Source organism: Enhydra lutris, unplaced genomic scaffold, assembly GCF_002288905.1.
Source record: "Enhydra lutris kenyoni isolate GAN:26980312 unplaced genomic scaffold, ASM228890v2 scaffoldscaffold2, whole genome shotgun sequence".
NCBI lineage: Eukaryota > Metazoa > Chordata > Mammalia > Carnivora > Mustelidae > Enhydra > Enhydra lutris.
This window is the reverse complement of record NW_019154086.1, coordinates 7,652,207-7,669,494: the sequence shown is the minus strand read 5'-3', so window position 1 is coordinate 7,669,494 and position 17,288 is coordinate 7,652,207. Positions and strand designations below refer to the sequence as shown.

At 41.8% G+C, this 17,288-nt stretch overlaps 1 protein-coding gene across 4 annotated transcripts in view; it reads right to left on the bottom strand.

Annotated features, from left to right (window-relative positions):
* LOC111147529 (ATP binding cassette subfamily C member 5) overlaps positions 1–17,288 on the bottom strand; it is an 87,831-nt gene that overhangs the window by 47,337 nt on the left and 23,206 nt on the right. Inside the window, exons 2-8 of one of the 4 annotated variants that reach the window (XM_022503597.1) lie at positions 11,517–11,674; positions 11,168–11,323; positions 10,345–10,492; positions 5,241–5,474; positions 4,914–5,087; positions 4,130–4,277; positions 608–756 (exon numbers count right to left, since the gene is read on the bottom strand). In XM_022503597.1, coding sequence (XP_022359305.1) covers positions 608–756; positions 4,130–4,277; positions 4,914–5,087; positions 5,241–5,474; positions 10,345–10,492; positions 11,168–11,323; positions 11,517–11,674 — 1,167 coding nt within the window. Of the gene's footprint in view, positions 1–607; positions 757–4,129; positions 4,278–4,913; positions 5,088–5,240; positions 6,576–7,861; positions 9,760–10,344; positions 10,493–11,167; positions 11,324–11,516; positions 11,675–17,288 lie in introns of those variants that run through there. The other 3 variants (XM_022503607.1, XM_022503617.1, XM_022503626.1) reach the window with 3 other exon arrangements.

Here is a 17,288-nt window from a genome sequence, read left to right as displayed (position 1 = left end):
GCAACCTAGGGCTTGATCTCATGATCCTGAGATCATGACCTGAGCCAAAATCAAGAATTGGACGCTTAACTAACTGAGCCACCCAGGCACCCTACATATGCCTTTTTTTTTTTTTAAAGATTATTTATTTATTTGACAGAGAGAGATCACAAGTAGGCAGAGAGGCAGGCAGAGAGAGAGGAAGGGAAGCAGGCTCCCTGCTGAGCAGGGAGCCCGACGACGCAGGGCTCGATCCCAGGACCCCGGGATCATGACCTGAGCTGAAGGCAGAGGCTTAATCCACTGAGCCACCCAGGCGCCCCGCCTTTTTTTTTTTTTTTTAAGGAAGAGCTTTTATAAGACCTTCAATTAAAATTCTCAGTAAATTTGAACCAAAGGATGATTTGTCTTTTCAGAATTAAATCCAAAGTTGGGTTGACTTAAAATAATCCATACGTTATTTGTGCTTAGGGCTAAATCCCCATTCTTCTCCTTCTCCGCTTAATCACATGAAAGAAAAAATACCTTCTGGTTACTGGGGACTCCTCCAAATCCAAAAAGAAGAGGACCAGAGCAGTTCTACATGTAGTATTTCTAAAATCTTCCCAAGCCCTGACGGTTCACTGACCTGTGCTGCTGTGAGATCAAAGCCAAGGGTCATGTGAACAGAGAAGGTCACCACACTGGCAATCACCATCACAATGGGAGCCACACCAACGGTGATGCTCTGAAAGTACCCAGCTTTTTCCAAGATCCGACGCTCCTCCTCTCGGATTTCTAAAAATAAAAAGCAAGCCAACTGCTGAAAAGCAAGCCAATTTTAAAGCAAGTCAAAAGAAACCATGGGATATTGGTCTTCTGTCACCAAAGAAGACTTGGTAGATCTTCAGCCACATAGGTTTTTTTTTTTTAATGTTTTTATTATTGCTTATTTTTTAAGTTAACTTTTTAAAAAAAAATGTTATTTATTTATTTATTTTCAGCATAATAGTATTCCCTGTTTTTGCACCACACCCAGTGCTCCATGCAATCCGTGCCCTCTCTAATACCCACCACCTGGTTCCCCCAACCTCCCACCGCCCCCCACCGCCGCTTCAAACCCCTCAGATTGTTTTTCAGAGTCCATAGTCTCTCATGGTTCACCTCCCCTTCCAATTTCCCCCAACTCCCTTCTCCTCTCTAACTCCCCTTGTCCTCCATGTTATTTGTTATGTTCCACAAATAAGTGAAACCATATGATAATTGACTCTCTCTGCTTGACTTATTTCACTAAGCATAATCTCTTCCAGTCCCGTCCATGTTGATACAAAAGTTGGGTATTCATCCTTTCTGATGGAGGCATAATACTCCATAGTGTATATGGACCACATCTTCCTTATCCATTCGTCCGCTGAAGGGCATCTTGGTTCTTTCCACAGTTTGGCGACCGTGGCCATTGCTGCTATAAACACTAGGGTACAGATGGCCTTCTTTTCACTACATCTGTATCTTTGGGGTAAATACCCAGTAATGCAATTGCAGGGTCATAGGGAAGCTCTATTTTTAATTTCTTGAGGAATCTCCACACTGTTCTCCAAAGTGGCTGCACCAACTTGCATTCCCACCAACAGTGTAAGAGGGTTCCCCTTTCTCCACATCCCCTCCAACACATGTTGTTTCCTGTCTTGCTAATTTTGGCCATTCTAACTGGTGTAAGATGGAATCTCAATGTGATTTTAATTTGAATCTCCCTGATGGCTAGTGATGATGAACATTTTTTCATGTGTCTGATAGCCATCTGTATGTCTTCATTGGAGAAGTGTCTGTTCATATCTTCTGCCCATTTTTTGATATGATTATCTGTTTTGTGTGTGTTGAGTTTGAGGAGTTCTTTATAGATCCTGGATATCAACCTTTTGTCTGAACTGTCATTTGCAAATATCTTCTCCCATTCCATGGGTTGCCTCTTTGTTTTCTTGACTGTTTCCTTTGCTGTGCAGAAGCTTTTGATTTTGAGCCACATAAGTTTTAAAACAACTCTTTAACACCCATGATGCAAAACCCAGGTCAGCTTGACTATCAGTTATTACTATTAATGCTGGTACATAAGCCTGAGGTTTGAAATGGGATCAAGTCACAGAATGAATCTAACAGAAACCAGTCCCCACGTATCAGTGCAATGAACACCTTCTGCTTTCGCCTGATTTTTCTTGCAAACATCTTACATCTAGAAGGAATGGACAGGGTAATTGTATCTGCAAATGGCTCTTTTGTTTGCCTGTCTGGTTGTTGTTTATTTCCAGTAAACAACAGAAAAGACTACAACCATGGTAATGGAGAATTTAAAGAACTCAGATTTACTACAGCGCCCACCGTATGTCAGTGCTGGGTAGAGGCTTTCACACCAAAGGCAGTGAGAATGATTGACAGAAGGTGAGTGAAATATAATTTTTGTAGGCAGAAAGATTTTTCTTAAGTATTTGCAAAATGGAGACCCTTATTAACACAGCAATCCTAGAGAACTAAAGACCATGGAGTAGGAAGTAGGACAATAAAGTAGCAAGTTTTGTGTATGTGTGTGTGTGTGTGTGTTTAAAGTTTTAAACACAAAAGCGATTCTTCTGAGAAACACTGTACTGACCTTAAAGGTATTACCACTGCTCAAGACACTGGGAACTATCTTCAGAGCTAGCTCAGAAGTCCTATTTAAAAAAATCTAACCCATTGCTTTCACATTGACCATATGCCTTGCCTAAGTCCATATGAGAAAGAATACTCTTGTCAAACCAATATACACTAAAGTCAGGGGCTGAAGGATGAGTAGACTCTCATTATTCAAATTATGAAACCACAGAATGAGAGAGGCAGAAAGGACCATCAGCAGTCACTCTGCCTACAACATGCCTGGAGGCTACCCAGTTCGCAACCATTGGTTCCACTCCACTGACAACCACCTCACTACTCAACAAAGGACCACTGACTGATAAATCAAGTTTTATGAACTGGACACAACATTCCTGAAGATTTCATCGATAAATCAAACAGTTAAAAAAAAAAAACAGTTTCATTGATCTGAACACTGGATTTCTACCCAACCTAAAACTGCATTAACTTTTTTTTTTAAATTTTATTTATTTGACAGACAGAGATCACAGGCAGGCAGAGAGAGAGGAAGGGAAGCAGGCTCCCTGCTGAGCAGAGAGCCCGACTTGGGGCTCGATCCCAGGACCCCAGGATCACGACCTGAGCCGAAGGCAGAAGCTTTAATCCACTGAGCCACCCGGGCGCCCCAAACTGCATTAACTTTTAACTTTTATAACTGCCACATATTCAGATTAGCTCACTATGAGGTGATGGTCAATGGACAGCCCTCATCTCTTATACTTAAGTAAGTTTCAATGGATGACTTTTTTCAACTCTAAAGCGCCTTCAAATACACCCTTCTTAAATGCCACCTTTTTAAAGCCCATCATTCTGACTTCTGTTGAGACCTTTTTGAAAGTCCAGTCTAATGCTAATTATTCCTCCAAGCGTTGTGGCATTCCCATATTAGACATGTTTATGTCTGCACTGAATTGACTGATCAGGATAAGCAGGATAGGGCCAGGATGGGGCCTTGAGACTCAACGTAAGTCAATTATTAGAAAAGATAAAACTAAAACAACAAACCCAAAACCCCGGTGACTGAGGAGCTGTACTAGGCCCAGACTCCAGCTGTCCTGACCCCCAGCAAGGCCCTTCTCCCCCTGCCCCAGGATCTCACACCTCACACGTCTCATGCCTGTGATGCGCCTGCACCTGGGATGGGAGGGAAGCGGGGAGCTCTCAGAAGCCACTTGGTGTTGTTTTCTGTGATGTCTTCATAGCCAGGCCATAAAATATGGGCAGGATGACAGTATAGATGGGGTGGGGGGGGCTGCTTTGAAATTGAATGAATTGCTTAAAACTAGCTAAGTTACCGTGGAGGGAAAAAAACACAATTTTCCGGTCTTAATTTCCTCCCATGTGAGATGAGATTATGAGTTCAAGTCTCTAAGATTCCTTTCAATATAAAGGTAGCAAGATATTATAAGAAGCTATTATGATCCTATGACATTAGGGTTCCTAGCAACTAATGTGCTCAGAAGCAAAGACCTTCTACAACATGCACATATGAAAGTTGTAAACTCACTTTGAACACTCTGAGAAAATGCTTTGACCCAGGCATACATTTTAATAAATTTAATGTACGTGAGGACTTCATTCATCTTCTGGACACGTTCATCCGTTGTGGTCACACATTTTCTCCTGAAATATGCAGTGATCCGTGATACAAACATCTGAAAGGAAAAGCGACATCATGCCAAGTCAGGGCTTATTCAAACTTAACAACTGTCTAGTCTTTCTGGGAAACAAAGCTGCTTAAGATTATGATAAATAAAATGAGCACCATGTAGTTGCACTGCCTTTTAATAAAATTGGTCTATTAAATCGTAATAAAATATTATCTAATTCTTATCTCTTTGCAAGGAAGTTAAACAAACTTCCTTACAAACAAACTTTGTTCTCATAGCAATTATGGTTACTGAGTGTTACCAAAGAAAAGCAGAAAAGCCAAATCGGTTAGCATCAAATTGAGACAAAGAGACTCAGACGCTCTCGTGTTCCTAAGGGCAGAGTTCACCTGCTGGTCTCCTCCTTCACTCAGACAGACTCTTTTTATTAAATCTCATTAAGAGTCATGGGCTTTATTCATAGGACACCCTACTTCCTCTCCAGACAAAATTCTGCCTCTAGGGACTGAACACTGTCTAGCTCTTTCAAGACTTTTCCAAACCAGGTACCTGCTCTAGGGAAATTTCCAGTCAGAGATGTGACACCTCAACAGTGCCTATTACATGAAACCTAGTGGAGTGGTTTAAGGAGAATCTCATTTAAGGAGAAGCTGCTACAATACGGCAAGGAGGCTTACTCACCATTGCTGGATAAAAGAGGATAAAAACAGCTGATCCTAGGAAGCCTGTTGGTCCTAGAATAATTACATTATAAACCATGCCTAAAATGGCAATAATGGGTCCTCCAGCCAACAAGCTGCCAACGGCAGCTGCTTCAAACATCCTCTGCCCGTCGTTGGAGCACAGGTTGATGAGCTACGAGACAGAGAGAGCAGTGAGAGGACCCTGCAAGGACACCGGCCCCTTGTCTCAGGAGGAAGATGGAAGGACAAAGCAGAGATCCAACATTAGGAACAAGCTCAAGCTGGGAGCTTTCTCCCTGCCCTGAAGCGAACACCCCTTACTCACCTCACCCACAGACTTCTCTTTAATGTTCTTTAGCTTAAGGATCTTCTTAAATGCCATGGTTAGGATGGCCCCCCGCAAGCGGACACCAGTTCGGTAATTCAACGCCCAAGTCAGCGCGAGAGACCAAGAGCGCACGACTTCCGTCAGGAGGAGGCCCAGGACTAACAGCAAGCTGTACTTTAGGTTAGAATCTGTGACCTGGGTGTATTCCAAGAGGTGTTTCACCACGAAGGCCTACAGGGAGAAACACATGCCGCTGTCAACATCTCCACGGCACCCACACACCACGCCACAGCTTTATGTTAAGTTAGAAAGAGGAAGCAGCTCCACTGCACAGGGCTACACGCATAAGCAGAGGAAGACCTTGAACGACCAAATAGGACTGACTACCCACCTGCGGATAGTTACTCAAGGCATTTCGCAGGTGGTAGGCCTCATCTGGATTTTTTTCTTCCTTAAGTACACCACCAAAACCGTTACTCTTTCTAATGTAACATAAACCTGTCCATGAGCTGAAATTAATTCTAAACACATGGTCATTAAAAAGGATATATTTGACCTGACTCCAGTATCTCCACACATTGATACATGTCTTTAAAGGAAATTAAGACCTTTTTTTTTTTTTTTTGGATCGTTTCAAACGTGCTTATTTGATAAAAAGGAACAGTGTACCTACAGTTGGACTGGGGAAGAGTGAGAAGTGCATTTGCAAAACATTCCTGAAAATAAACATCGGCAGTTTAATAGTACAGAAGAGAGCAAACAAAGCAGACTATCCAAAATCCAGAAACCCTCCCGTGGGCCCTCCCCACCCCCCACTCCCTCCCAAAAACAAAAACATGTTACCTCAGGTAGCATATGTCTAACACCACCTGCAGTGAGGGAAGGCAGCCAGCCCCCAAGAACCACCGAGTGCCACCTCCAGCTCTGAGGTCCTGCAACGCCGGAGCACACACTCACACAAGGCACATTCAGCAACAGGATTAAATACCAGGAAGTGGGAGGTAATGTACTTTTATTGAAAATGAAAAAATAAAATAAAATAAAAGTACCATCTTCAAAGAGCATCTCACAGACACTGTACAACAGAAGGAGCATTGCGGTAACATACATGGGAACATACAGAGTCGAGTTTTTACAAGGCTAGCCATCTAACAGGTCATCTGGCCTCCGACTGTTGTGTTCGCTACACACGGCGGAAATACAGAATAGAACCCACAGCTGTTTCCAGAGTCCGGAGGAGTACATCAAGCTGACAGCACTTAATCGATTAAGGCTCCTGAAGCTGCAGGGAGTCTGCAATGGAGTAGATTCTCCAGGAATAAGACCTTGCTGCTAAGGAAAGAGAATTAAAAAAAAAACAAAACTAAAGACTGCCCCCCAGAGGGAACTCGGCTTAAAAATCCCTGGGTGCTACTGGTTCAGCAGGCTGTGATGGAGGACTTCTGCTCAGGACAGAATACAAAAATCTAGGCCTCAAAGAAAAACGGGGCGGCATCCTTCAGAGTCTTTTTCTTTTTTTTTTTTCACAAGTCCTTGCAGCTAAAATCGATCTTGCCGAAAATGAAAGAAAACAAACCGCGACAAAAGAAAGCCAAACCGATCCCCCACCCTGAAGGAAGAAAAAAAAAAAAAAAGAACGAGAAACCCATCCACCCAGCTACCCCAGATCCTTATAGCACAGGGTACTTGTAGGTGGAAGCCAGCTCTGAATGACAGACAAAATGGAGGCCAGACACAATTGTCCTGAGGCAGCTAATGCTGAATTCCAGAACCCAGATGTTCTCTGGGTTAACTGGCATTTCTCATTTTTCCTGAAAAGAAGTTAATACCAGATGTCCGCTAGATCCTAAGAGATCCCCACCAGTGAGATTTCTGTCAAGTGTCAGTAAGTAACCTGATCAAATAAATAGGAGATTTCAGATCCCGAGAACTATTGTATTCCACCTCTCCCCTCCCTCAGATTTTTTAGGTTTATATCCATTGTTTGGGTCACCACTGCATACAGCTGGGTTGTTGGTTTACTAGCAAGAAGATTGGCTTCTTTTCCAGTATGCAATCCAAAATGTGGAACTGAGTCACTGAGTGGCAGGGTCAAAACCCCATTTTTCCTCACGTGAAGCAACTCAGTAAGATGGCAGTGCCGTAAAGCATTTTCTCACACACCTCGGCACCGATGGAACAGTCTCCAGAGGAAGGCGTGAAAGGACAGCAGGTTGTAGTTTGGGGCTCCTTCCTTCCCATACCTTTACAGTGCCATTTTTCAGCACTGGTTAATAGCATTTAGTACCTCCCGGAGGTGGGGAGCCGGGGGAAGGTAAAAGACATAATGAAGCTTACATTATGTAAAACTTTTGGAGGAGGGGGAAAAGAGGAAAGAGCAGATTAAAGAATTTCCAACACATAGGGTTCTTAAAAAAACAATTACATTTTAAACCATTTTTGTATGTATGGGATAAAGAAAAAAAAGTTTTCATGAAAAAAATCCAACCAAAATTTAGTTTTAAAAAGTTACAAACTTATCATTTAAACGTAAACAAACTGGGAGAAAAAACTTGAGAGATTGTCAGCATAGCTGTCTGGCTGTGGAAAGCATTCCCAGTGAATAAACATTACCTTACCTGAACTCTTGGCGAGAGATTCTGCCCAGCTTGACTCTCTCATTCTGACCGCAGAATACAGCCATCCTGAAAATTCTAAAGAACAGCTTCTGTCACTGGTTCCACTACAGAGAGACTCCCCCCAAATCCAGATCCTGACAGCATCAAGCAAGCTGCAGCTGGGGAGAGGTTGGGAGGGTGGGAAACTTACCTCTCTAGAGGCTATTCACTGCCCTTTCCCCCAAAAGGCCCTTGAACAGAGTTAGCATTCACCAAGATATAGCACCACAGGAGGTAGCCTTCTCCTGCAGATCTACAGGGTGGATGCTAATTCCTTACAGGAGAATCATAGGTCAAGCCTGGTCGTTTTAAATTGTTCAAATCCAGGAAGGCCACATAGCATCTCTGTATCTTTAGCAAGTCTGGCCACTCATCTTAGGTCAGGACCATACCCTTATCCTTTTTGGTACTCCATTAACACTACTGTGACCTCTGGGCACTCTGCATCACTGAAACTTTGGATCGTCCTGATGTACAGATGTCCGGCCAATTCAAAAATACACACGAACTTGGTCATTTTGTATATTCCGCATATGGCTACCAAGGTTCAGCGATGCCTGAGGGGAGGAAAGAAATATCCCCATATTTAGGAAGTCAGTTCTTACACAGATTTCCGTAAGAATAGACTAAGCCAGTTTGAAAGTTGTGCCATATTAGAAAATGTGCAAAAATCTAAAATGGGTGTTCCTTGAAAGGATTTAAATCCACACAGAACAGAAGGTATGCTCATTGCTAGCACTAATCTCAAAACCAGGCTGACTCTTCAATTTCCAATTAAAAAAGAAATTTATTTGAATTGGTACTCCAAAAAAAGAAGTTTGCTTTGCTTACAGTTTTAAATCTTTTCATCATTGAGAGAGACGATGGAGGGGACCATTGCTTTCTCAATTGTTCTAGGATGGGATCTCATGAAATAACAGAGGCCTTAAGTTGCTCTTCCCCAAGAGGGTAGAGAGAAGGAAAAGCGTGCTGCTGTTTTCCTCTTAAAGGAAGTCTCTCAGTATTCCCTGGCATCTAGAAGGGTTTACTAGGGCTAGCATTCCAGTATGCTGTACCTTAAGAGAGAGATGGAGAATATGCAGATGCTTAAGGGAGTGACTTAGGCCCCCAAACTGAACATGCATAGGTAGCTTTTTGTCCCAAATAAAAAATTAAAATCTCAACAACCTATGGTATACCCCCCGCCTTTTTTTGTGGGTTTTTTTGGTTTTTCTTTTCCTTTTTTTTTTTTTTTTTTTGGCATGGGAGGAGCCAATGAATTTCTTGCACTGGCCAAATGGAATGAAGAAACCCTATATACCTTGTTCCCCAGCTCAAAGAACGCTACGGAAGATCCAGAGCAGCCATCAGCCCTGTAGTGAAACAATGACAGAAGCTCTTCTTGGGGGAAGCTGGTCCTATGAAAATGTTTGCCACTTTGGTCAGGAACATAATATTCACTTACATGGTCTCTCTTAAAACTTATACAAAAGTGTGTTAGTTGGTCAATTCATATAGAAACCTAATACCAGAAAAGTAGTGTTCTCTGCTTCAGAAAAGAGATCAGAACTTTTAAGAAGGCATCAAACATTTAAAAAAACAAACAAACAAACAAACAACGACAAAAATAAAATAGGAAAACTGCAAATTAGTTTTACCTAATCACCATGCATCTTAGGCATATACTTACCAAGACCATGAACCTCCAGCTTACCCACACATGGAAAATGCACAGTATAAGTAGTACTACTGCTCCAATGCCTCAAGGCAAATATGCAGAGAATAGATTTAATCAAAGTCTCAAGTGTCAGGCAGCACAGCAGGTGTAAGAAACAGGTGTCCAGGAAACAGTGTGAACATCACTCTCTTACCTACTCTGCTTCAGTACACACTAGGAAAAAACCACGGCTGCCACCCCGACACCTGCCACACCATTTACACTACAAACCAAAACTTAAAAATAGACTCCAGGTTGGACTCTAAAAAAGCCTCAACACTCCTCGGGTTTCTTCAGGCTCCTTGGCCACAGAACCACGGACCACGTGACAACTCCGCCTCCGGGCGCACGTCACCAGCTCGAGCCCAGCCACTGCGCCATACCACACTGCTCTCACCCACTCACGGCACCACGAGACACCTCTCCCCAGACCAACACTGTCGTTCCACATCAACACACAGCAAAGAAGCACTGTCCTGCGCAGAGCCGGAATCATTCACTGTCACCCACCCCAGGAAAGCAAGCCGGTTTCTGGCTCTTCTCTGGCAACATGGCCCCTCATCGTTTCAGCTGCTGACAAGCCACCATTCACTCCAAAATCAACTGTTCCCTTTCACCAGGCCTAGAGGCATCTCTAAGGCTGCTAACTAGCCCACAGGTGAGCACTACCCCTGCAACAGAACAAGCGTGTTAGAGCTGGCCGTGGCCGGGCCCCTGGAGACTGTCAGAAAGGATGGTTAGAACTTACTGGTCCACTGAAGCCAGCCAGCTGCGTGATCATCAGGCACACGATGGAGAGGATGAGCCTGGTGCGGCAGAAGATCCACACAACCCTTCGGAGGGAAGCAGCGTCTGGCCCAACTTCATTCAGCTCTTCTTGCCACAGTCTCTCTAGTCTTAACAAGGGCACATGTCCTCTGTTACACGTCTGCCCAGGTGAACAGACACCCTAGATTCCCTCCTGCCATTGCTTTCTGTTTCCAGGCTTTGACACCACTTGCATGAGCCTCTTCTTTGAGCTATGTATGTGGACCTCACCTTCTGGGGGGAAAATACCCTTTCTGGGCAACTACATGTTTACCCTGCATAGGGAGCCTCTCCAGATATGGAAAATGATGAGAACTGAAGTCCTTCCTTCCACCCAGAAAAATTATCCCTGAATAGAATTCGTTTCTGACTAAGAACTTCCTTTCTCAAGGGCCCCCAACACTTTCTGAAGGATCCTGTGGTCAAATGTAAAGTTGCAAACTAGATTTTAGTCATGATAATCAGCTACCACAAAAATGTATTCTGTCACAAGGCAGCAACATAATTTCCCTGTAGACTCAGGAAGAGAAGCAGGGCTGAGAGAGAGAGAGAAAGCCCGTGGTTAAAACAGGATTAAAGGTGAAATAGGAGATAAAGCAGAAGAGCAAAGAGAAAGTCATTCCCAGGCTACCCTCCCTCCATAGGACAGCTCAGATCCTAAAAGAACACAGAGCTGAGGGCATCACACTGCCGGACCCCCCCCTCCTAGCTCAGGCCCTGTGCACCCAGTATATGGGAGACGAGGGTGGACCAGAGAAGCCTACCTTCTGCAGTTCACATCAGAAGACTCGTACTTGGACAAAGACCACACGTCTTCCATTGAGAGCTCCCCCTTCCTGTGGGCCATGCGGGCCAGAGGAGAAAGCCAAGAAAAAGTCATGCAGGAGAAGAGCCCAGCATTGTCCACTGGGTGCTGGTGTCTGAGGAGAGAAAACCCAAAGCACAAAATTGTCAATGCACAGAGAGGGGCTAGCTGGCATTTATGATACACTGTTTCATAAACCGAGCTCCTGACTAAAAATGGGTCTTCCCAAATGATCTAATCTTAGTCCAAATTTTCAAAAATGCTTCTGGTGCTTCACAGACAAGCCATTAGCCGGCAGAGCCGCTTACTTGGAAGTGGTCCGGATGGGCTTCAGAGCACTTAAGCTATGATGGTACTTTCCCTTGGGATGTTCCTCATCCAGGATTCTGAGCTGAGAATGCATGGAGGCATCCAGGGAAAGGCCCTCAGCTCGGGCTGCTGTTTCCAAGGCATCTTGGCATTCCAACTGTTTCAAAAGAGAAAGAGAGAAGAGGCGAAAGCACAATTAATGAACATCAGAAAAACAGAGGGGAAAATCAACCTGACGGAACAGCTCAAACTGCAAACCAGATTCGTCTTACCTGAGAAATCCCAAGGGTCAGGGTAAACACAAACTTGTACAGTAAGAACTTGCTTAAGTGACATTCAACCAGTTACTTAAAACTTCTAAACTCTTGAGCACTTTTAGGTTCAGAAAAATTGAACAAAAAGCACACAGAGTTCCCATATACCTTCTCATCTCTCTATCTCTTCCCCATCTGTTTCCCTCATTAGCGCATCTTGCATGAGGGTGGGACATTTGTTACAACTGACGAACCAATATCGATATGTTACTATTGACTAAAATCCACAGTTTACATTACATAAAATACACAGCTCACTCTTTGTGTTGTACCTTCTAAGACATATGTCTCTATCACCAAAATGTTTTCTCTTACATTTCCCAATGTGGACTGAGCGTCAATCATTTCACTACTAACTGCAAATCCTACTGCCCATTTTCTATGACGAAAACTTCACAATAATCCCCAATTATCAGCTCTATCACACAGAAAAGCCAGTATGTGCATGTCTCCCCCCTTCTCTCCCTTATCAGCAGCAGGGAGAGCACAACAGGGGCTCTCACCCTGGCTGCACGGCTGAAGAGCTCCAATATCCAGATGTCTGCAGCACAAAGCACAAGGTCTCACGTGCTGAAATACAGAGTTAACCATACTTACCATTAAGCTTATAAATACCAGTTAATCACATTAACAAAAAGGTTTATCACTCAAAGTCTAAATGAGGCAGAAGAGGGTGAGCCAAGAATCTGAACACCTCTAACCCTATTTACTTTAAAAGTAACTCAAAGTGTACCCCTTCCTGTTGCTGAAACAGAGGCATTTTTTTCCTCAGATAAGGATAATAAGTATATCCTTTTCTCACATTATCACAAAGATTTCCAGCAATGACTGTGAAATAGCAAGAAAGAATAGATCCCCAAATCAAGAAAAAGTTTAAGTGGTGCGGCACCGACCACACTGTCTTACACAAGGCAGAGTCTGTTTTTAGGCACCACCTCATTCCCACACAGAACAGAGGCCATTCAGATATTAGCGGAAATGAATTCGTGCATGGAGGTACCTGGATGTCTAGGCGGCTCTCTCTTCAAATGCAATAGCTTTAGTTCACAACACAGTTATGCATCTTCAGATAAGATAAGGTACTGCTAAGTATCAGGAAAGTACACAGCCTGGGCAACTGGGAAACACATTTTTGTTCTTTTGAGAAAGACAAGGTAGAGCAGTTTCAAGAGAGTAAGAACACAACGTGACAAATAAGTCAATACCAAGAATTAACTCTTTCATAAAGTCCTTAGGTATAAGGTAGACACTTATTTTGTGGTTAGGGATTGTGGTACCTAGTAATGAACTAAAGGCTACTGAGAGTCAAGTACGCAACAAAGGTAGGGTTTTTTGGTTTTTGTTTTGGTTTGGTTTTTGAACCTATAAGCTGCCTATAATCACTAGGAGAAAAAAACCAATGAGTTAAGAAAGGAGAAAGATACACTAAAAATACAAAATACCTACTATAAGGAAGTAGAAACTGGGAATATGTAGAGAGTAGGTATGGAATATTGTAAGGACCACCCTTACTTGAATATCCAAAGCTTCAGAAGAAGGCAAAAATTAAAATAATATTACTTCAAGTACACATTGGCTATCTGCCAAAATGGACTATATGCTGGGCTTAAAGCAAACCTCAACAAATTTCAAAAGACTGACATCATGGGGCATATGTACACTGACCACTTTGGAAGTCAAGTCAAATTCAGTAACAAAGATAGCAAGAAAATCTCCAAATATTTAGAAATTATGCAGGGGTCCCTGGGTGGCTCAGTCGGTTGGGTGGTCGGCTCTTGATTTCTGCTCAGGTCATGATCTCAGGGTCCTGAGATCAAGCCTTGTGTCAGTCTCCAAGCTCAGCAGGGAGTGGGCATGAGGATTCTCTCTCTCCCTTCTCTCTGCCCCTTCCCCCTGCTCAATCTCTCAAATGAATAAATAAATCTTTTTAAAAAATTATACAACATACTTATAAATAACATAAATTAGAGAAGATGTCAAATGGAAATTAGCAAACATTCTGAACTAAATGGTAAGAAATTATTGCACACCAAAGTTTGTAGGATACGACTAAAGCAGAACACAGAGATTGTGAATTCTTCAAAATCATGTATTAAAAAAGAAGAAAAAGTGGGCGCCTGGCTGGCTCAGTGGGTTGAAGCCTCTGCCTTCGGCTCAGGTCATGGTCTCAGGGTCCTGGGATCGAGCCCCGCATCAGGCTCTCTGCTTCGCAGGGAGCCTGCTTCCTCCTCTCTCTCTCTGCCTACTTGTGATCTCTGTCTGTCAAATGGGTGGATAAAGTCTTTAAAAAAAAAAAAGAAGAAAAAGTGAAAAAAAATCAATGCTCTAAGCTAGGGGTTGGCAAAATTTTCTGTAAAGGACCAGACAGTAAATATTTTAGGTTTTGTGGGCCATGAGGCAAAATTGAGGATAATTACGTAAATACTTATATTACAAAATAAAACAAATTTCCACAAAATGTTTATTAACCAAGTTCAAAATATAGTAATAATTGAGTACATTTTTTGGTAATACAGATCTACTAATGAGAAGAATGGAGGAATAACATTTCACTTAATGGGGTTTAAAGTAGTTTTCCCTTGAATTAAAATTGATCAAAATCTTCATCTCTTAATGGCTGATTTGTAATGAGCTCTTATAATTTCATCTTTGAAAATGTTTTTTCATACAGACACGTACAGCTAAGTACTGAAAATCAATCCATGAATACATGATTTTAGTTGAGCATATTTATCTTTTGGAAGGCATGAGAATTCCATTAGACTTTTCTCTTGACGTTTGCTTTTATTATGTTATTACATCAGATTAATCACTTCTAATTGAAAGCTAGGTAGAAGCTTCTAAAAGACATAATTAAACGGAATTGTTTATTGTGGTAAAATACATATTAAAGCTGCCATCTTGACCACTTTTAAGTGTACAACTCAGGGGCATTAATTATATTCACAATGTTGGACAACCATCGTCACTATGTCTAACAGAAATGGATCTTGAAATAATGGATATTTCCTTTGTCTTTCATTCAGGGTCTGAACACCCTGCTGGAACTGTAACTTAAACTTGGAAAATATATCCACTACAGATCTGTATGGGAATAGAGATCTCATTTCTTATTTTGACTTTGAAAGCATGAGAAGTATATAAAGCAGCTGGACATTACTTATGATTCAAACATTAGTTGTCACTGAAATTACTTTATCAAAGTATCATTTTACATTCCCATCGCAATGTATGAGAGATCTAGTTTCCCCACATGCTCACCATCACCTGGTATTACCATTATTTTTTTATTTTAGCCACTCAATTAGGTGTGGTCCAGTACCCCATCTTGATTTTGATTTGCACTACCCTAATGGTTAATAATAAAACATCTTTTCCTGTGCTTATCTGCCACCTACACTTGTTTTTTGATGAAGTATCTGTTTTTTGTTCATTGTCTAAGTGGATTGTTTTCTTAGTGTTGAGTTTAGAGAATTTTTTATCTACTATCGACTCAACTCTTTTGTCAGATGATTTGCATATATTTTCTCTCTTAATAGGGCCATTTACAGAGCACAAGTTTTAAATTTTGATCAAGCTTAATTGTTGATTTTTTGTTTGTTTTATGGATTGTTCTTTTTAATGTTATATCTACGAACTCTTCATGTAACCCCAGGTCATGAAAATTTTTCTCCTATGTTTTTTTCTAAAAGTTTTATAGTTTTTACATTTAGATTGATCTTTCACCTTGAGTTAATTATTGCATAAAGTGTAAGATTTAGATCGAGACTCTTTTTTTTTTTTTTTTTTGGCCTATAAATGCCGAATTGTTTCAGCACCATTTGTTGAAGACTACTATCTCTTCATTAAATTGCTTTTGCACCTATGTAAAAATCAGTCGACCCTACTTGTATGGGTTGATGTCTGGACTCTATGCCATTGACCTATTTGTCTATTCCTCCACTGATACCACTAACTTGATTACTGTAGCTATACATGAAGTCTTGAAATAGGGTAGTGTGATATCTCTAACTTTATTCTTCCTTTTCAAAATTGGTTTAGCTATCCTAGTTCTTTTGCCTTTCTAAGAGAACCAAGTTCAAGAGTTAGAGTTTTATAAAATCTTTTGACATTGCAGCATCAGAAAAGGAAAACTTAGCATGCCATCTCTTAACATTCTCACACAAGAATGGCACAGTAACATTAGGAGGAAATGAAAATCTTCACATCTTCTTTTATGCATTCTTTGAAGAAATGACTTACTGAGCAGCTACATGCAAGACTATTCCAGATGGGAATAAGAATATGCCCATTTCTATGTGTATAGTACACTAATTTTTCTTCACCTCTAAAATGCCAGCTTACAGTTTTCTGCAAAACCCACGAACAGAAAAGCAAACGGACTTAACAACAAATCCTCTTATTGCATGAATTCTGTTCCTTTGACTATATACAGCGATGTCATGTTCCATCACCTCCTGGGTCATAAGTAACTTCCTCTGTTGGAGAATGCTAAATTCAGACGCTCTTTAAAAAGACTCAGATGATGAGGTGCCTGGGTGGCTCAGTTGGTTAAGTGTCTGACTCTTGGTTTTAGCTCAGATCATGATCTCAAGGTTGTGAAGTCGAACCTGACATCAGGTCCACACAGAGCGTGGCGCCTGCTCAAGATTCTCTTCCTCTTCCTCTGCCCCTCTCCACTCCCTCCCTTCTCCCACCAAATAATAAAAATAAAAATAAAAAGACTCAGATGAGAGTTGGCAGGCAAGGTTTCATTACGCCAGCCATACCATGAGTTCCAAACCAGCATTATCAAATGCCTTTAACAGAGACTGAGGGACTTGTACTGCTTTTAATTTTAGAACAAGGCGCTCAGTATAATTTTATCCTGACAAAGATAAACCCCCATAAAAGTGGTTGAAATTGCACAATCCTCAAACTTTCACGACATAATAAAACATGGAGTAGGAATCCCCACAGTATAGATACAAAGAAGTCTACATTGTTGACCTAAGAGAATCAAAAGTCACCACTCTAGGGGTGCCTGGGTGGCTCAGTGGGTTAAGCCTCTGTCTTCGGCTCACATCATGATCTCAGGGTCCTGGGATCGAGCCCCACATCGGGCTCTTTTCTCAGGAGGGAGCCTGCTTCCCCCTCTCTCTCTGCCTGCCTCTCTGCCTACTTGTGATCTCTGTCAAATAAGCAAAATCTTAAAAAAAAAAAAAAAAAAAAAAGTTGCCACTCTAAGCGACCCACTTTCCAAGTCATAGCCCACTTTTCCTATACTGCTTCCTATACTGTCTACCCTGTTTTCATATCTTACTGCTTACGTGAGGACAAAAAAATATCTGACAGATGAGAGGATCTATGCACATCTGTACCTAGGTCCTTCAGAGATAGGTCTCTCAAAATAATAAGCAGCAAATGTTTTAGCTGTTGGCAGGAATTATTGAATGTTAAAATAACATTATCAAGAAA